At 46.0% G+C, this 20,787-nt stretch overlaps 1 protein-coding gene across 1 annotated transcript in view; it reads left to right on the top strand.

The window, feature by feature from the left end:
• COL27A1 (collagen type XXVII alpha 1 chain) overlaps positions 1-14,676 on the top strand; it is a 148,385-nt gene extending 133,709 nt beyond the window's left edge. The window contains exons 57-61 of the mRNA XM_081574904.1: positions 118-183; positions 1,010-1,178; positions 2,248-2,357; positions 11,225-11,443; positions 12,673-14,676. Coding sequence (XP_081431030.1) covers positions 118-183; positions 1,010-1,178; positions 2,248-2,357; positions 11,225-11,443; positions 12,673-12,819 — 711 coding nt within the window. The 3' untranslated portion in view covers positions 12,820-14,676. The remainder of the gene's footprint in view (positions 1-117; positions 184-1,009; positions 1,179-2,247; positions 2,358-11,224; positions 11,444-12,672) is intronic.
• Positions 14,677-20,787: the final 6,111 nt, after the last annotated feature.

Below are 20,787 nucleotides of genomic sequence, written 5' to 3' on the forward strand. Positions count from 1 at the left end.
AAGGCATGCTATGGGCCAGGATCCCACTGGGGAAGGTGGGGTGGGAGGGCCCTTGCTCAGACCCTGGGGCTCCTGCTCGGTGGTGTCCAGGAGGCACACCCTGTCCTCTCTGCACAGCAACAAGACGACCTTGGGGCAGCTTTCCAGACGTGGATGGACACCGGTGGAGCACTGAGAGCAGAGGTACCACCCGAGGCCCTGCCCACGTGGGGCCCCTTCCTTGGAGCGGGGGTGCAGAAATGATGACCCACATGTGGTCAGTGGCCTCCACGTGACCCACACTGAGCAATTCATGGCCAGCAAGTGACCCAGGAACAGGGCCAAGTCCTTTTGCTCTCCTCCTGAGTCAGGTAGAGATGTCAGAAGCAGCTTCTTGGTTCAGTCCCAGAATCCACCAGAGGCAGGAAACTTGTCCACAGGCTCTGCTAAGACCCTGGTCAGTGGTCACCTCAGCATCAGGATACCAGGCTGAACAGGGCCCCGGGTGTCCTCTGGTCAAGCCCTGTCAAGAGGGTCCTTTGAGGCTTTGCTTTCCTCCAATGATGGGGAACTCACTACCTCCAAGCTCAGACTGTTAGACTTTTCCATTTGTGCCCTGAGTGCTCTTTCCAGGCTCAGAAACCAGTGGAAGAGCAGATGGAAAAGCTTGTTATCTTCCTTCCATTCTGGGGAGTGGGGCAAGGGGTAGTCAGTGGAAAGTAAGTCCTTCACCAATCCCTTCCTGAGGGATTTGGGACCCCTCCCTTGACTCCTTGCCCACGGGACCCTCCTGTTCTGCAGCAGAAGCCAGGCTGACTTTCCACATCTCTCAAGCCCCCCAGATCCTCTGGGTAGATCTGCCCCTGGCCACCGCTGGTCCCGTTTCTTTATTTGTTAAGTGGAGGGAGACCCAAGCATAGCCCCTGCAGGGAGCTCAGATGTCTCCTCAGTGGCAAGAACTTGGAGCTGTGGCGGCTCAGAGCTCCGGCTGGACAAGGACCTCGAGGGCCACCCTCTTTTCTCACGACAGGGTTACAGCCATCCGGACCGGCTGGTGCTGGACCAGGGAGGGGAGATCTTTAAAACCTTACACTACCTCAGCAACCTCATCCAGAGCATTAAGACGCCCCTGGGCACCAAAGAGAACCCCGCCCGGGTCTGCCGGGACCTCATGGACTGTGAGCAGAAGATGGTGGATGGTACGAGGGATGGTGGGGTCTGTCTCGAGCGAGGACTTCCCGGCCCCAGGGGTGGGGCAGGGCAGGGCAGGGGATTCCAGGAGGAGCTGAACGAGATGGTTAACCTCTAAGACAGAGCAGTTAGCCATTAGATTCTCCACTGAACTGGGCCGAGTGTCTGTCCTTGGGGAGGCAGTCATTTATTCACTCAATAAGCAGTCACAGAGCCCACCCCCCCGCAGTGTGCCAGGCATTGCGCCTCCTGGGGCATGGGGATATGGTGGGAAACACAGAGGACGGGTCCCACCCTTGCAGAGTTGAACCCACAGATCCACCAGCTGGGGATGACCATTTCACTGCAATGGGCCAAGAGCTTTGGCAGAAAAAGGCCCCAGGGACAGGAGGGCCCCCATCATAGCTCCCCTGGAGACCCAGGATTCCCAGTTTCTGTCCTCCACACTTCATCCAACTCTCCTCTCTCTCTGTGAGCTGTGTGGTGCCTTGGAAGGACCACAGTTTTAGAGGCGGACAGACCTGAGCTCCAATGTCCGTCCTGCCTCTGACCTGCTCTGTGAGCTGGGTGAGCCACCCTTCTCCCTGCTGCATGAGAAGGCTGTCCTGCTCTATCAGCTGCGGGGCCTTTGGGTCCTTGGAAACCCAAAAGCGGAGAGCAGGTGCCAGCAGAGCTGCCTGGTTGATGGGCTAGAAGCCCTGACTCCCACCAAGCTCCGGGAGAGTCAGAGCCTTGGCAGCAAACCCTTTCAATTAAACAATCCCTAAATCCCTCGGGCAAGTGGCTCAGCCTCTCCCAACCTCGGTTGTCCTTTCTGGAAAATGATACTTCCCAGTGGCGACAGGGGGATGGGCTCCACCAAGTGGCCCCTCTGGAGACTCTGCTAGCTCTGAGCTCTGCCCAGAGAGTTTCCTTCCAACACTATGGCTCACAGAATCCCTTTTCTGCTCCACCTCCCTGACTTCATGTCCAACTGGGACTCAGCAGGTGACCAGGTGTCAGATTCACCTGTAGAACCAAGCCTGGGGTTTCTCCCCACATACATACACCGCACCCCCCATCCTGTGTTGCCTATAGGTACCTACTGGGTGGATCCAAACCTTGGCTGCTCATCCGACACCATCGAAGTCTCCTGCAACTTCACACATGGTGGACAAACGTGTCTCAAGCCCATCACGACCTCCAAGGTACCCGTCTGCTCCCCAGTGCTCACCGGCTTGCCCTCTCTATACCCCTTGCCCCCTGCCCTGGACCACAGTCCATCCAGGTTTGTGACTGAGCCTTAACTATCTTGCTACATGACCTTGGGAAAGTCATATCCTCTTTCTGAACACCAGTTCCTCATCTCTACATTTGGTTTCCAAATCCTTTTGTGTTGGGTGATGCTGATGGTTCTTTCTTCAAATAGAACTTTCTGCCTAATGTCTAAGACAGAGCAGCCCCGCTTGGACAACTATGACCATAAGCACAAAATAAGTCAGTGTGATGGTCACCTGGGACATGTGTTCCAGGGTTGTGTATGCAAATGTGTAGCTCATGTTTGGTGCCCACTTACCATGCGATGGTCTCTGGGCTGAGAATTTTAGGTGGCCCAGGGCAACTCAAACAAACCACAGTGTGCAGCAACAGTGAAACATAACTACGCCCCCGGCTAGGAAACCCCTCGCTGGATGGTGGGTCTGTAGTTGCAGCAAGTCCCCCATATGAGATAATTCGTGCTACAGAGAAAAGAGTTTCTCTGGCTGCAGGAGAGGTGGGACTCCAGAGCCCCCCAGGGGAAGCTCCAGAAAGTACCTTGTCCTGACCATGTCAGACCCAGAGTCTGAACATCCATAGCCCAGCCAGCTGGGTAACAAGTCTTGGCTAGGTCCCCACCATGTGGCAGGCACTGAGCCAGGTGCTGGGTTCAACAGGAAACATGGCAGCTTCCACAAGCAGAGCTCACAGTCCAACAGGCCCTTTCCCCTCTGACACAGAGGGTCAGTGGCTTTGTGGCAAACCCACCTGGCAGAGGGGTGAGGCTGGCACCTGGGTTGCCAATGCGACTGCCCATCTGAGTCGCCATCCCCATCAGAAACAATGAACCACTGTCCTGTGCTGGTCTCAGCCTAATGATAACGAGTGTTGTGGCTGGACCAGCCTCTATGATTTTTATTATGGTTGCAAAATGCCCTCCAGCAATAACCATCTGGAAACAGGAAAAAAAAATGTAGAGAGGTTTATTACTTACAGGACCTGGAAATCACAGCACACCCGGGACCACACAGTGAGGTCTCTGGTAGAGAGAGAAAGGGACAGTGCAGCTGCCTGTATTGGAGGAGGAGGCTAGGATTTCACAGGTTCACTCTGTGCTGGTGAAGTTAAAACCTGAGGGTGGGAATTTAAAGCATGAGAACAGAAAAAATAAGTGGTCCAAATAGTTGTTGAAATCAACCAGAGCTCTAACACAAAGGAGCCGCAGTGTTGGGAGGTGGCCCAGCCCTTCCAGGGTTAGTCTGTGGGGCTAGCAACCTGTTTATTGGAGATAACCTTCTTTGAAATGTATGCCTCAGCGATCAGAGCTTAACTCAGGCACTTGCATCACACAAAAAAGGAGAAAACCCAACTGTCAGGGCTTATGTTACCATCTGCCCTGTGATGTGAGGCATCAGAGTCAATGGTGAGGACATTAACCTCCTGGGTAGCTGATATGTTAAAAGTCAGGGGTAAGGCACTTTGAAACCCAGAAAATACTCATCTGAACAGGATCACAGAAAATCCTGTAATTATTATAGAGGCAACAGTCTGAAATTCAGTTGGGAGCTGTTGTCCCAAATTTGAAGGATCCCATAATGAAACTAAGTCAGTGATCTGAGGGGCCCTAGAATCTGTTCCAAAATTTGTGTAATATTGTGAAGCATTTATACATCTTGGGCATCGCGTATAAGCAGGTCAATCTGAATCTATCCTGAGTAGGTAGATTGTTTCATATCTCCTCTAACCAGTCTGTTGGTCCTAAGAATACGTCAATTCAGTAAAAGAGTAGTATCTCATTTCAGGATACCCAAATAAGGTACAGTACAAGCAATCGGGTATTTAATAAGAGGCATCTGTATGGAAATAAAAAAAGTCAAGCATTCCCTGGCAGTCCAGTGGTTAGGACTTGGTCCTGGGCTCAATCTCTGGTTGAGAAACTAAGATCCTACAAGAGGCACAATGCGGCCAAAAAAAAAAAAAAAGTCAATGATTGGAGAAGATTATAATCCCAACTTTTGAGTTCTAAAGGTGCTAGTCAAGAAGATTTCTAGATGCTGGGCTCCAAACACCTTCAGATGGAGTGAGGGCAGACAGAGGCAGTCTGATAGGTTTCCTTGGGTTGCAATTTGAATGTGTCTCGTGATCTTTCTGAGTGGCCCACATGGCAATGGACATGAAGATTGTCCATACATGAGCAGTTGTGATGATCTCTCTGCAGTTTATATCATGTTATCCCACTTTAGCCTGCATGGCTTTGGGAAAAGTGCAATCTTCATTTTCAATAGAAAATGAAATCAGAGGGTGGGAGAAAAACTGGAAACATTAGTTTGGAGAGTTGTAGCTAGATATTGGAGGAGCCAAAAAGAATTCAGCATCCTGTCCAATTTACAGGTAGAAAACAAAGTCTCAGATGCTTAACAGAACTAGAATCCAATGTCCTCAACCGTGTGTCGTAGTTTCTATTGAAACAATTTTTCTCTGTACAGTCATCCCCATTTCTATCAAAGAGAGCCATAGAAAGACAAATTTGTTTGCAAATTAAGTCTAGTTTCAACAAATGTGGTTATTTACACAAGTGCAGCTAGAAAAGTGATTGACAACATGAACTCTTTGCTGCTTTGCTGAAACTTTTCATAAGAAGTCTCAGATTGAACTTTAGAAGCCTCTTCAGGGCAAGAAACCAAGAAGCTTCTTCAGGGCAAGAACTAACCATCAAACTCTGCCTCGAATACCTATAAGTTTGGGTAAATTCCTCTCTTCTCAAAGTGCCCAAAATATCTTGTGATTCCTGGACTTGCCAGGAAGTGGCCTTCCTTACTCACCTGATAAGACTGCTGGGAACCCTGTAGTCAAGGTAACAAACCAATTTTTCCAAGGGTCTTTATTGGCTCCATAAAGTCAACCTTAGTTCCTTAAGTGATCTGGTCGTATCTGAGTCTATATATATATATATCTCTCTCAAACATGACAGTCCAGTCAAAGCCTTGCTGTTAACCAGTATTTCCAATTGTGTCCTGTTACAAGAACAGATTCTTACTGAGCTTATGCAAATAACTATACTGCCATGAGAATAAAAATACTCATAGAGTGAATTCTAGAAGGATCAGGTAGGGAGAAATAGCAATTATTTCATCTTTGTTCACAAGGGTGTACTTCCCCAAATTGCTGTAAGTCATTGCTAGCTTTAGAGAACAATTTTCCTTAAACGTAGAAACAAAGATTAATAACTGCCAAACAAATGTCATAAAAAATTATAATCATCCTCATCAATTCATTCAGTCCTATGCAACTGATCTCCGATCTTGATCTTTTGTTAGCAGTTTCATAAATCCAGTTTTTCCTTAGAGTTCTATAAATTCTTGCCCATTCAGTAGTATGATTTAAAAGTTATCAAAAATCTGTACTTGTCAGAGTCCTGTCCATGAATGTGAAGATGGAGCACTTTCGTAAAGGCATCAGAGTAAAGCAATAATTATAAATAACAAAAGAATGACATTTTTCATGCCCACGGTTAAAGATCTGATGAGAGCTCAATATGATGAAGTTGACAAGGAAAATTTTGTTATTTCTGTGACACAAAACGTTTTAAGATAAGTGGAGTTATGATGGATAACATTACATATCAGAATTTCAGGAATTTCATTTGATTTCTGAAATACTGTATTAATAAAATATATCCATTTGAGGATATCCATAAAGAAGACGTAGCATTATTTCCTACTTGACAATATTTCCCATGTGATTTAACATATCAAATAAGCCTAATTAGTTTAGTGTCTCTCTTTTTATTAGGAAAGAGAAGGGTATTTTGAGATGTTCCAAGGATCCTCTGGAAAACCCCAAAGTTACTTCCAGGTCAAAAAGACTTCACTTAGAATTTCATTTGCAGAAGTTTGTCAAAAATATCAAAGATTTTCAATACTTGATTGCAAAGAACCACAGATCATTATTTTAAAAAATGCTCAATTATCTACTTAGCCTAAGTGACAAAGGATTTTAAAAACAAATACAGAAAGTTCCATAGATGTGAGCAAAAGTTAGCTGTTTTGGTTTTGAGAAGACTGTTTTCTAGGTAATTAAAGATCCAGTTAAGACAACATGAAGCTCAGGAGATTATTCTGATAAAACACAAAATCTTTGCTTTCTAGCCAGATTACTTAAAAAGTAAAGAATAACTTTTTGTACTTTCAACAGGAGCAGATCAATACTCCAAGAAAACGTGTCCTTCTAGCAAACGAAAGAAAATTACATAAGAACATTATTGATATTAAAGTTTATTTTTTAAAAGTCTCTTATAATAACAATCCAATTTTAGCCAACTTGACCACACAAAAAAATTCTTTTTCTCTCTTCTGACAATATGATTAAACTATCTATAAAATCTTCATTAGACTGTAGACAAAGTCAGCCATCATCCCAAGCTAATTTTTTTTGTAATAAAGATAACATGGATTTATTTGGCTAGTAAACACTGGAAAAGTTGTCTATCTGTAGTATATTTAATGCTGTTAACTCTGAAGACATATCTATTTTAATTAAAACAAATTTAGGCTAGCTTTTATTTACCAAAAGTTATCCCAGATCACGTGAACTTGAAAAACATTTGGATTAGTTTCGATATTTCTGAGTGTTAGGAGTAACTAATTCATAAGTACTTATTTTTAAGCCAATTAAACAGAGCTCTCTTACACATTAACTATGGCTATACCATTCAGAGATAGAGAGAAAGAAAAAGATCACATATACATCCAGAGATTACAAAAACACACAGACCCTGAGACCCTATAGCTTCCTTTTCCAAAATTTTAGCCATGAATCAGGTACAATATAAAACTCACTTTTTCATAAATAACATTTGGCTCCAAATTGTGTCTGGAAGACAGAACAAGTTAAAATTACCTGCTTCAGCAGCTAATGCTTTTTACCAATATTTGTGGAGATGACTTAAGATCTGTATTTGTTCCTGACAAGTCATCTTAGAGGCTGCGAACTAGATTTTGAGTAAGAGAGCTTTTATGGCAGGTTGTATTTTCAAAGGTCCCTTTCTCTGCTCTCTTGTTTTATTTTATTTTTTCTCCTTCAGCCTCAGGCAATTGTAGGCAGAGTTTTAATTACCTCCTGGGGTGTTTCCATTTCAAAGATTTAATCTTCAAGGGACAGAGAAAGAATGTAAATTTTCTTCCAGGAGTGTTAGTCCCTTTTGTATGGTTTTGGCAGTTCCAATAAAATGTTGTAGTACTGCCCTGTAATTAGGGTAGTGCTCTATTAAAATAATTCCATGGGTCAAATGGGGCGTCTTTGGAGTTGAAAATGAAGAGGGGGTCATCTGGATGACCACAACTGTGGAAATGGTAAATCCACTGAATGAGGCCAATTTTGTACAGCAGGAGATGGGCCTCATCTTAACGTTTTCCATTCACTGTGAGCCTCAGCAGTGGTCACTGTGATGGAAGGATGCAACCACGCCAAGAATAAACGTCGAGGAGAGGAGGGGCCCTGGTAGAGCATCAGTGGTCTAGGGTCCTTTGCCTTCCCAGCTCCCTCTTTCTTATCTAACATGGCTAGATAACCCTTTTCAGCTTTTCCCTTAAGGGATGCATTATAGGGTGTGTTTCTTAGTTCTGCCTTGTTCAGGGGAAAGCCCAGGGAGCTGAAGATCTTGGAGGAAATGAGCATAGAGCCCAGATGGATCTTTAAGAAAAATTATGGATTTTAGGGTCTTTAGAGATACTGGCCAGTTGATGCATTTTGGCAGCCTTGAATTACAACAACTGAGAGCCTATAACAAACAAATCAACCCTCCCAAATAGCCAATTAGCTCCTTTCTTTCCATCCTGCTGCATAAAATATTTAAGAAAAATTTGAATTTCATTTAAGGTATAGTTTTTCATCTCCGTTTCTACTTCTTGATTTTCTCCTATTATCTTAATCCAAAGTGGGTTACAGGAAAAGTTTGGATGGCACCACTGTGAACTGTCTTCACAGCTGGCCACTTTCCTTCCCAGGATGTTCGAAGAGACATCTTCGGGATTGAGGTCTGCATCCACTCACATGATATGTGCAGGGTCTTTGGGAAAAGTCCTCAGGCCCCTGGAGTGTGATATCAGAGACTTGGCATGTTGGTATGCCCCCCAGGATGCTTCCATGGGGTTTTGCATTTATCAAGAAACCCCCTCAGGGTTCTTAGGAGATGCTTACATCAGATGTTTAGGATGTTTATATTTGCCCATTAATTCTTTTAGTAACATCACATCAGGGATAGGAACCATAATACCCCATTGGGTCAGGGACGAAGAATGACAGCGATGAGTGAATTTGACTGTGGAGACCGTAGATCTCTGTTATGGTTTCCGCCTGGTGGTCCACTGGTTTCCAGTTGCAAGGCTATTTCACTTTTCTGGCACAACCACCAACTCTATGGTCATAGGTGGCGGTCTCCTATCCTCCCCACGTACAGGAATATTTCTCTTATGCCTTTAGCCCAGAACCTTTCTTTGGGCAGTGACATAGCCTTGTGATCCAATTCACTGTCCTTAACTCTGTCCTTGAGGCATGGAGGACCTTTTGTTGTTGTTGTTGTCTAGTCACTAACTTGTGTCCAACTCCTTTTCGACCCCCTTTTCAACCCCATGGACTGTAGCCCGCCAGGTTCCTCTGTCCATGGGATTTCCCAGGTAAGAATACTGGAGTGGGTTGCCATTTCCTTCTCCAGGGGATCTTCCCAACCCAGGGATCGAACCCATCCAGAGGACCCCTGTACACAAGGAAATCGCAACCCACTCCAGTGTTCTTGCCTGGAGAATCCCAGGGACGGAGGAACCTGGTGGGCTGCCGTCCATGGGGTCGCACAGAGTTGGACACGACTGAAGCGACTTAGCAGCAGCAGCAGCAAGGTCTTTATTGAGAGAGTTGGACCATAAAGAAAGCTGAGTATCAGAGAATTGATGCTTTTGAACTGTGGTGTTGGAGAAGACTCTTGTGAGTCCCTTGGACTACAAGGAGATCAAACCAGTCAATCCTAAAGGAAATCAACCCTGAATATTTATTGAAAGGACTGATGCTGAAGCTGAAGCTCTAATACTTTGACTACCTGATGTGAAGAGCTGACTCATTAGAAAAGACCCTGATTCTGGGAAAGATTGAAGGTGGGAGTAGAAGGGGATGACAGAGGGTGAGATGATTGGATGGCATCACTGACTCAATGGACATGAGTTTGAGCAGAATTCGGGAGATGGTGAAGGACAGGGAAGCCTGGCGTGCTGCCGTCTATGGAGTTGCAAAGAGTCAGACACGACTGAGCAACTGAACAACAAGGCCTTTATAATCAGTGGTTTCGGTGGCTAGTAAGAGCCTATGGCCTTGATCACACTGCTCTGGGAAGACTTGGATTATCAAGGCAGGCGTGACGTTTTGGGTTGGATCTTCCTCAGTGGCTCAGCAGTAAAGAATCCACCTGCAGTGCAGAAGATGCAGCAGGATCTGCGGGTTCGAGTCCTGGGTCGGAAAGAGACACTGAAGGAAATGGCCATCCATTCCAGTATTCTTCCCTGGAAAATCCCATGGCCAGAGGAGCCTGGTGGGCTATATATAGTCCATGGGGTTGCAAAAGAGTCGGACACGGACTGGTGGCTAAACAACAACAATCACAGCAAAAGCACACAGTAGTGAGACAGGCTCCTTTCCCAGATGCTAACACCCACCTGAATTAGGTGGTTACTAAGCAAGCTGCAGGTCAAGGGCATCCCCTCCGTGGATTGCAGGGGAGATTGTGCAGTCCTGCCTACTATGCCAATTGTTATGTACCTCTCAATCTGTCAATAACCATGTAATGGTCGGACCAGCCTTCATGGTTCTTATTAAGATTTCAAGATGACCTTCAGCAATAACTATCAAGAAACTTTGAGAAAAATAAAAGTTTATTATTTATAGGACTTGGAATTTACACAGCCCACTTGGAGCCACATATTGGGGTCACGGGTGGAGAGAGAGAAGACAGCGCATGGGCCTGGGGTTCTGCTTTTAGTGGGGTGGGGGTGCACTAAGGTTTCATAGGCTCAGTCTTCATTGGTGATTTTAAAATATAAGGGCCAGAATTTAAAGCAGGGAGAGAGAAAAAAGAAGTAGCCCAAGTGGTAGGTTATTGAAATCAATCCAGATCTCAAAAACAAAGGAGCCTCAGTACTGGAGGTGGCCTGGCTCTTTATCTAGTCCTGTGACTGGCAGGGTATTTATAGGAAGTAGTCTGTCTTTGAAGTGGATGCCTCTTTGAAGTGGATGTCTCAGCAATCAAAGCTTAAGTCAGGCACTCCATCATAAAAAACAAAAAAGAAAACCGAACTGTCAGGACTTACAGTACAGCCATTTAAGCCCTAAATCTTGCCCTTTTGTTTGCTGTCAGATCTGCCTTTTCCAGCAGCACCCACCCCACCCTACCTGGAGCTTGGGACTCAGAAATGTGGTAAAGCCATTTCTCATTTCCTTTGCCCTCTAAGAGACTCTCCTTCCTGGGCAAGATCCTCCTCTCTGAGCCTCTGTATCGCAGCTCGGTCCCAGAGACAGTACATCAGGACCCTCGCGGCTCTGGTTGGAGTCAGGCAGACCTGGTTCTTTCCCTTCCTTACTCCTTGGCTGTGGGACTGACTCACACCCACCTCAGTATTTCTTTCTTTCGAGTAAGCAATACCTCTGGGGACCATGGCTTGGGAATTGCTTCCCAGGAAAGGGCTCGTGCCTGGACCTTCCAGGGGAAGGTAAGGTATTCGGAGAGTGGTGGGCAGCCAAGTCCAACCCTGCCTGACGGCTGTTGTCTCCTCCACAGGTGGAGTTTGCCATTAGCCGGGTCCAGATGAATTTTCTGCACCTGCTAAGCTCTGAGGTGACACAGCAGATCACCATCCACTGCCTTAACATGACCGTGTGGCAGGAGGGCACCGGGCAGACCCCAGCTAAGCAGGCTGTGCGCTTCCGGGCCTGGAACGGGCAGATCTTTGAGGCTGGGGGTCAGTTCAGTCCAGAAGTGTCCATGGATGGCTGCAAGGTAACTCTTGGGGCCCCTCATGCACAGACAGGTGGAAAAATATGTTCTTATATATAACAATTTTATACTATACTATATTCATATAACATATACTATACTATAATATATTAGTATACTATGCTATAATTTATACTATACTATAATATATAATTTTATACTATACTATAATATATTTTAGTATGCATATAATTTTTATCTTTGTGTAATAATTTTTTATAGCAGTTTTATAAAATTGCTTTCATTCCCTTTCCTCCCTGGGAAACTTTCAAGGGAAGATCTGGGCTGGTAGATTAGCACTTATTTGCAAGGCTACTTACTTATAGAAGGATATATTTCTGCTCTTCTCTCTGCCCCCTGCCCTCCGGTTAATTTCTTCTCTTAACCTGGTTGTTTTCCGAAGCTTAAAACAGGCTGGGTTGTAATTGAAGAGGGAGACAGAAAGTCGTCCAAGAAACCAGTCTCACGATATTAAACAAAACCAGTAATGCAGTGTTACTGCAGTGTTACTGAGGATGTGGGGAAACCCAACACTCTCACACAAAGCTATTTGGAAAAATCAAAAATAAATTGGTGGAGGTTTTCAGGGCAGCAGCTACATATATATTTCCAATATATATCCAGAGCCTTACAAATGTACCTATCCTTTGATCCAGCAAATCTGTTGATACTCCTGGAATTTGCTCTAAGGTAACAGTGTGCACAAGTTTAGCTACAATGATATTCATGACAGCTTTACGTATAGAGATCAAAATAGTGGAAGCTATCTAAATGGACACAAACAGGTCATTGTGACAGTGAATGCCATGTGGACATTAAAAATTGTGAAGAAGATGATGAAAGGGAGGACTTTCCTGGTGGTCCAGTGGTTAAGAGTCCGCCTGCCAATGCAGGGGACACAGGTTCGATTCCTGGTCCGGGAAGGTCTCACATGTCTCAGAGCAGCTAAGCCCATATACCATAGCTACTGAGGCCTGGGCACCCTAGAGCCCATGCTCTGCAACAAGAGAAGCTGTGGCAATGAGAAGCCCGTGCAATGTAACTAGAGAGTAGCTCCTGCTCGTTGCAACTAGAGAAAGTCCTCGCACAGCAGGAAAAAAAAAAAAAACACCCAGTGGAGACAAAAAGAAAATAAATATTTTTAAAAAGAAGAAGAAAGATGGTGGGGAAAGGCATGTGATACATGATGAGGACCATGATGCCTGTGTGTACCCCTTTCCCTCTACCCTCAGGTCCAGGATGGCCGCTGGCATCAGACGCTCTTCACCTTCCGGACCCAGGACCCCCAGCAGCTGCCCATTGTCGGCGTGGACAACCTCCCTCCTGCCTCATCAGGGAAGCAGTACCGCCTCGAAGTTGGACCTGCGTGCTTCCTCTGACCTCTGACCTCCTGGCTCCTCTAGGCCTCGAGGAGGAGGGAAGAGGAGAAAGAGGCAAAGGGAGGGTACCTAGGGGTAAGTGGGCCCAGGAAAGGCAGCTCACCTGCCCAGGGATCCTTGAGCAGACCCCAGCTGTTGTCTGCCCAGTAGAAGAGGCTGAAGGGTAGCAGGACACACGGGGTGTCCTTAGGAACAGCTGATCCCAACTCAGCCCCAAACACCAACCAAAGAGCCGGCCAGAGCAAGCTGGGCCTGCAACCCGCCTGAGCCCCACAGCCTGTCTCCCAGCTCTGCGGCCACCCACTTCCCTGCCCAGCTTCCTGCCCAAAGAGCCCCACCTTCCAGCCAGCTTGAGAGAAGGGGGCATCTTGTCAGCTGGTCCCTGCCGGGGAGCTTTGATGTGCAATATTAGAGAGGAGACATGAAAAAAGAAGAAAAGGAAAGAAAGAAGTATATATATATTATTTAAACAAACACAAAGAAGGTGCGTTACTATGTGTTTTTTTTCATCTGAGAAAGAGGTGAGAAGGTGAGAGCAGCCAGAGGGTGGGAAGTGATGGATGTAGAGAGGGAGAGGTGAGATCCTCGGGGCTGGGGGTGTCCACGTCTGCTACCTCCCACTGTGAAATCGCTGGTGCTCACAATTGTCTTGTAGTGTACGTGATTTTTTTAAGGAAAAAAACAAAAACTCTATTTAAGATTCTGAAGGTGCTACCATTTTTGCCACAGACTTTGAAGAAACATTTAGATGTGGGGTATCATCCACGTTTTGCTCTCTCCTCCAAATGACAAAGTTCGGGGAATTTTAAAAATTTTCCTAGTGTCACCCTTGTGCTCATCAGGTAATCTGTTAAGGAGGTGGGGAAAGAAGGTAAAAGTAAAAAAAAAAAAAAAAAAGCAAAGCAAAAAAACAAAAACAACAAAAAACAACCAGAAACAGAAGTAGGAAAGATTTACCTTTTAACTTATGGACTTTGAAATGCTTGTCCTCTGAAGGCAGGAGGAGGCCTGAGCATGAAGGATCTTATTTTGGCCTTTCTTGGTCTTGGAGGGAAGTTAGCTTATCTTGGATGGCGTGATCTAGACTGGGGAGTCCTGACCTTGAGCTTCGACCTTGAAGAAACCAGTGAGGAGAATGGCGCTGGTCAGGACTGGCCTTGGAGGTGGAATGTAAATACGGACCCATCTCATGAAGGCACAGACCGTCTCCTAAGGTTTTCCATTCTGGAGCTTATCCTTCCAAGATAACAGTCATCACTCTCGCTTTTTCACTGTCATTCAATTCTGTAGAAACCCAGTGTTGCTAACTCCAAGTGTAAATGTGGGCGCAGGAGAAAGGGTTGTTATGGGAATCTCAGAGTTCAGCATGGCAGGGCTCACCAGGGTATCTGAATTGTCCTGTATCAGTGAACCAGTCAGCATCCAGGTTGGATTTTTGAAGTCATTTTAACTATGGAATTATTTTTATAGAAGGGGAAATTTTATGTGAAAGTCTTATTTGTGTCTCTTTTTTTTTCTTTCTAAAGTTGTGTCTCTTTGGGAATTGGATTGATTTTCATTATTTAATACCTCACTCTGGCCCACCCTCCCCACCCCCATTTCCTGTCTCCCTGCCCCGCCCACCGCCCCCTTGCTCCCGGAAGTGCGTGCTTTTTTTGTAGCAGCTCGGGCCTCATCTCAGCATTTGGTCTCCCAAGCCGCCAGTCTCCACCTGGCCTCTGTCCCGGCATCTGTCTTGTCCTTGGGTTTCTCTGCTGTCCTCGTTCATGTCTCTGTCCACATGTCAATGTGTTAAAACCCAAGTGGGTTCTGTTTCTCCTTTTCCCTTCTGGATTTTAAATAAATATTTAAAACTGAGGCAATGGAATGACACATCTGCGGCTGTGTGCTTCTTTGAAAAGACCGGAGGGAAGTTTCTGGCATGGCTGAGGGTTGGAGGAGGTGCGGAGGGGTGGTGGGGGAGGCTCAAAGGGTGTCCTGTTTATGCTGCTCCCCCCAAAGGAGAGGGGACAGGGAGAGATTATGGTGCCTCGGAGTGAGAGGGCCTAAAAATGAGGGAGTCAGGTCCTGCAGGGTCCCACTGGTTTCTTAGGGCTGCTGTAACAGTACCACAACCCTGGTGCCTTAGAAGAGCAGAAAGGGGCTTGAAGATCAGCCACCATCATGAACGACACAGTAACTATCTGAACCAGGAAGTTTATGAGCAACCAACTACTTCAGCGGAAACACATGGTCGTCGATGTTCTTCACCCTGAAAAGACAGTTCAGTCGCTCACTCGTGTCTGACTCTTTGAGACCCCATGAACCACAGCACGCCAGGCCTCCCTGTCCATCACCAACTCCCAGAGTTTACTCAAACTCATGTCCATTGAGTCAGTGATGCCATCCAACCATCTCATCCTCTGTCGTCCCCTTCTCCTCCCACCCTCAACCTTTCCCAGCATCAGGGTCTTTTCAAATGAGTCAGCTCTTCACATCAGGTGGCCAAAGGATTGGAGTTTCAGCTTCAACATCAGTCCTTCCAATGAACACCCAGGACTGATCTCCTTTAGGATGGACTGGTTGGATCTCCTTGCAGTCCAAGGGACTCCCAAGAGTCTTCTCCAACACCACAGTTCAAAAGCATCAGTTCTTCAGCACTCAGCTTTCTTTATAGTCCAACTGTTACATCCATACATGACTACTGGAAAAACCATAGCTTTGACTAGACAGACCTTTGTTGGCAAAGTAATGTCTCTGCTTTTTAATATGCTGTCTAGGTTTGTCATAGCTTTTCTTCCAAGGAGCAAGCGTTTTTTAATTTCATGGCTGCAGTCACCATCTGCAGTGATTTTGAAGCCCCCCAAAATAAAGTATCTCTCTATTTCCACTGTTTCCCCATCTATTTGCCATGAGGTGATGGGACCGGATGCCATGATCTTAGTTTTCTGAGTGTTGAGTTTTAAACCAACTTTTTCACTCTCTTCTTTCATTTTCATCAAGAGGCTTTTTAGTTCTTTGTTGCTTTCTGCCGTAAGTGTGGTGTCATCTGCATATCTGAGGTTATTGATATTTCTCCCGGCAATCTTGATTCCAGCTTGTGCTTCATCCAGTTGAGCATTTCTCATGATGTACTCTGCATGTAAGTTAAATAAGCAGGGTGACAATATACAACCTTGCTGTACTCCTTTCCAGATTTGGAACCAATCTGTTGTTCCATATCCAATTTTAACTGTTGCATTTTGACCTGCATACATATTTCTCAAGAGGCAGGTCAGGTGGTCTGGTATTTCCATCTCTTTCAGAATTTTCCACAGTTTATTGTGATCCACACAGTCAAAGGCTTTGGCATAGTCAATAAAGCAGAAGTAGGTGTTTTTCTGGAACTCTCTTGCTTTTTCGATGATCCAGTGGATGCTGGCAATTTGACCTCTGGTTCCTCTGCCTTTTCCAAATGCAGCTTGAACATCTGGAAGTTCACGGTTCACGTACTGTTGAAGCATGCTCAGGGAAAACCTCTACTCTGCTTTCCGGGTCTCCATAGATTTGTCGACTATGGATATTTTGTGTAAATGGAATCTTAACAGTATCTGACCTTTCATGAATGAATCCTTTCATGCAGCATAATGTTTTCAAGTTTCATCCTTATAGCATGGATCAAGACTGCATTCTTTTTCACAACTGAATAGTATTTCATTGTGTGACTAGACCAAATTCTGTTTATTCATTCATCCGTTGATGACCTGTGGGTTGTTTCCATCTTTTGATGATTATTAGTAGTGCTTCAATATGAACAATTCTTAATTGTGAGATTCTTGAGAGAAGCCCTTGCAGCACCTGCTTTGGAAGAAGCAAGTGAGAACTTGGCAGACAGAGTTAGCCAGAGTCAGAGAATAAATATACAGGACACACAGATACATTTGAATTTCAGATAAACAGTAAGTATGTTTTTAGCTAAGTATGTCCCATTCAGGACTTCCCAGGTGGCTCTAGTGGTGAAGAATCCTCCTGCCAATGCAGGAGACACAAGAGATCAGGGTTCAATCCCTGGGTCAGGAAGATCCCTTGGAGTTGGAAATGGCAACTTGTTCCAGTATTCTTGCCTGGAAAATTCCATGAACGGAGGAGCCTAACGGGCTACAGTCCATGGGGTCCCAAAGAGTTAGACATGACTAAGTTACTGAGCACACACACACACACACGCACACACACACACACACACACGTCCCATTCATTATTTGGGACATACTCATACCTGCCAGACCTGAAACCCATATCTCCTGACTCGGTTCAGAGTACTTTCTTCTTTAGCTTGTTCCTCCTTTCCTGGGATGTTGGAGAAATCAGAACATTTCTGCCCTTCTCATTTACAAGAAAGAACAAATCATGAGAAGCTGAACTCATATCTAGGATTTTATGTTTTAAAGACTAGCTGTAAGTTTCTAGCTCATCAGTCCACAGCTGGGTCTTCTCTACCCTCCCCATCCCGGCATCAATCCCAGACTGTGAGCCCTTGAAGCCACTATCCTGTGGTGACTCTAAAGACTTCCATCCATCGAGCCCAGGATTTGTGGTCTGGAAGGGCTTGGGGATTTTCACATCCTAGATACAGTCTCCTGTTCGACAAAGAGGTACCCCATGATTCAGTTAAACTGACATAAAATGAATCATCACAAGCTAAGGCTAAGAGAGAATGAATAGAGGTTAGTCAGACACGGAAAGGCATTGGGAGGAGAGGGAACAGTTAAGGCCTGGAAATAAGGAAGCACCTCGTATGTGGGGAGTAGCAAGGAGACCCAGGTGGCACTAGTGGTAAAGAACCTGCTTGCCTGTGCAGGAGACGTAAAAGACACAGGTTCGACCCCAGGGTCAGGAAGATCCCCTGGAGGAGTGCTTGGCAATCAACTCCAGTATTCTTGCCTGGAGAATCCCGTAAACAGAGGAGTCTGGAAGGCTACCGTCCATAGGGTCTCAGAGAGTCAGACAAAACTGAAGCAACTTAGCACCCTTGCATACAAGTAGTTCAAAGTGGTACCGGAGGGTCAGGGGGAGCCTGGGGTATTGGGTTAGGAATAGAACAAGCCACAGGTTTGTACAGGGGAGCAGGGTTTGCGTTGGCCAGATGGAGTCTCTGCTGTGATGGGGCACTCGAATGGAGCTGTCCAGGTGCAGCTGACTGAACTGAGAGGACAGGACAGAGGTGCGCAGCCCGGTCTGTGTTCCGGAGAGTCATCAGCTGTGAAAACGTGAAAGGTGAGAGAGGCAGGAAGAAGGGCCAGAGGGAAGAGAGAAGAGGAGTTATACTAAAGTTACGCTGCTCAGCACCCCCGGCCCAGGCTCCCTTCCAGGAGGCCTCTGTGACCTGACCAGGGAAGCCACTGAAACTGGGCCAGCTTGTTCCCAGCAAGGGCAGGTAGGAAGTGTTAGGGACAGAAGACAGCTCTTCCCGACACAGCTAAGGTGGACATCCCTTGGGGAAAGCCCAGGCCTGTGTTCACTCTGTCCCCAGCGAATCAAGCCCTGGCCAAGGACAGTCGTATTTCACAATGACCAGCAGCCTGGTGCTGGGTAAGTGAGAGAGGGACGGGAGAGAAGGGGGGAAGGCGGGCAGGTGGACTCCAGTCTCAGCTTCCTGACTGTCACGTGGCCTTGGGCAAGTCATTCTTTCTGGGCCTCCGCTTTTCCCCAGCAAAAAGGGGGTGACATGTCTTTCCCTACTTGCCAACCACAGACCAGGTAATTGTTCTGTTAATACCATAGTCGGATGAACCAGGTGAAAAGGAATGATTTTCAACTTTTTTTTTTTTTGATCTCTAAAATCCAGTTTTCATGTGGTTCAACCCCTAATAACACCTTTCAAAATAACAGGGGTTACACTTTCTTGCACACTTTCTGTGAACCAGGAGCCATGTGGAATGTGACCCGCGTTCATCTCACACAGAGTGTCAGAGACAAGTGTTACTGCCCTGGCTCTTCCGATGAGGGAACTAAAGTCCAAAGAGGTTACATAAGGTGCACAAGGTCACAAAACAGGATCTGGACTTAGGCAAATATTTTGGGGGTATTTCCTCAGTCCAGACACAAAGTTCTTAATTCAGAGTGTTTGTTCTGCTGGAGTATTCTTGTGGTGGCTCACGCAGAGGTCACGTGTTAGTTGTCAGACACAGAGCTCACCCCTGGCTTGCATCAAATGGCCAGGAATATGTATAAAGTGGTTTTCTTAGGAAGCGAATCATTTCGGACTGGTGCCTTTCCCTGGTTATCGAAACCTCACCTTTTCACTGAGTCGCCTTAACCCTCTGCGTGTGTGTTACTCACTAAGTCATGTTTGACTCTTTGCGACCCCACGGACTGTAGCCCTCCAGGCTACACGGGATTTTTCTGTCCATGGGATCCTCTGTCTATGGGATGTTTCAGGCAAGAATACTGGAGTGAGTTGCCAGTTCCTTCTCCAGGGCACCTTGCTGACCCAGGTCACTGGTTTTCTCATGTATCTAATGCGGGGGACGGGGGGGAGATATTTCCCGAATCTAATAGAGACATATTTTCGCATGTTGGTGTCTTGAGAAGAGAGATGTAACTTGCAATCAACTGAAGTATTTATATAATGCAGGGGTCTGTCTTTCCTTCCTCACCACCCCACTTCTCATTAAACAGATGGTGATGGTTATTATAATAGCAGAACCCTTAGAAGCAAGTTTGTTTCATCTAATATTTAGTTCATCTATATGTGAACGGATTGAAAGCATATAGCTATCCGATGAGTAGAATTTATTACTATTATCCCCACTGTAAAGCTAGGGATACTGAGATAAGAGAAGTTAGATAACTTGCCCAAGGTCACACAGTTAGCAGGTGGTAAAACTGGGACATCTGCTCCCATAAGTTAATGACACATAGAAGGGGAAAACTTGGAAGCGGTGACAAATTTCCTCCTCCTGAGCTCTAAAATCACTGTGGTTGGTGACTGCAGCCATGAAATTACAAGATGGTTGCTTCTTGTCGGGAAAGCTATGACAAACCTAGGCAGTGTGTTAAAAAGCAAATCACTTTGCCGACAAAGGTCCATATAGTCAAGGCTATGGTCTTTTCAGTAGTCATGTATGGATGTGAGAGCTGGACAGTAAAGAAGGCTGAGCACCAAAGAATTGATGCTTTCAAACTGTGGTGCTGGAGAAGACTCTTGAGAATCCCTTGGACAGCAAGATCAAACCAGTCAGTCTTAAAGGAAATCAACCCCGAATACTCTTTGGAAGGACTGACGCTGAAGCTGAAGCTCCAGGAGTTTGGCCACCTGATGCAAACAACTGACTCACTGGAAAAGACCCTGAAAGCTAGGAAAGATTGAAGGCAGAAGGAGAAGTGGGTGACAGAGGATGAGATGGTTGGATAACATCACTGATTCAGTGGACATGAACTTGGGCAAATTCCAGGAGATGATGAGGGCTGGGAAAGCCCGGCAGGCTGCAGTCCATGGGGTGGCAAAGAGTTGGACATGACTTAGCAACTGAACAACAACAAAACCAGGACAACTCCTTTACCAGCACCCTACACTGCCCTGATCACTTTTCTGTCTCTTTCCTGCCAAACTTCTCTTGACATTGTGCCAGGGACAGATGGAAGGGCAGACTGGGGAGGGCTGCTTAAGACCTCAGTTCATGGAGGTTCCAAACCATCCTTGAAATGTATTAATAAAAAGGTGGAGAAAACTGTACCGTGTGAGGATGAGGGCTAGGTGTGCTTGGAGAAACTACTTGGATGGCCTCTTGGGAGGAGAGTGAGACACCCCCCTGCCTGCCACAGCGGCAGCCTGGGGGTGAGAATGGTGAGGACTACCCAATAGGCGCTCCACTTACTACCTGGAAGGGAAACTTTCATTTCTCTCTCCTCCGCTCACATACTTCTGGCCACAAAGTGTGTGGGTTTTCTCCCACACCAAGCAATTCTCTGACTTTCCAGACACCAACTACACGTACGCTCAGTCGCTCA

This window comes from Giraffa tippelskirchi, chromosome 1, assembly GCF_054371585.1.
Source record: "Giraffa tippelskirchi isolate mGirTip1 chromosome 1, T2T-mGirTip1v1.2.pri, whole genome shotgun sequence".
NCBI lineage: Eukaryota > Metazoa > Chordata > Mammalia > Artiodactyla > Giraffidae > Giraffa > Giraffa tippelskirchi.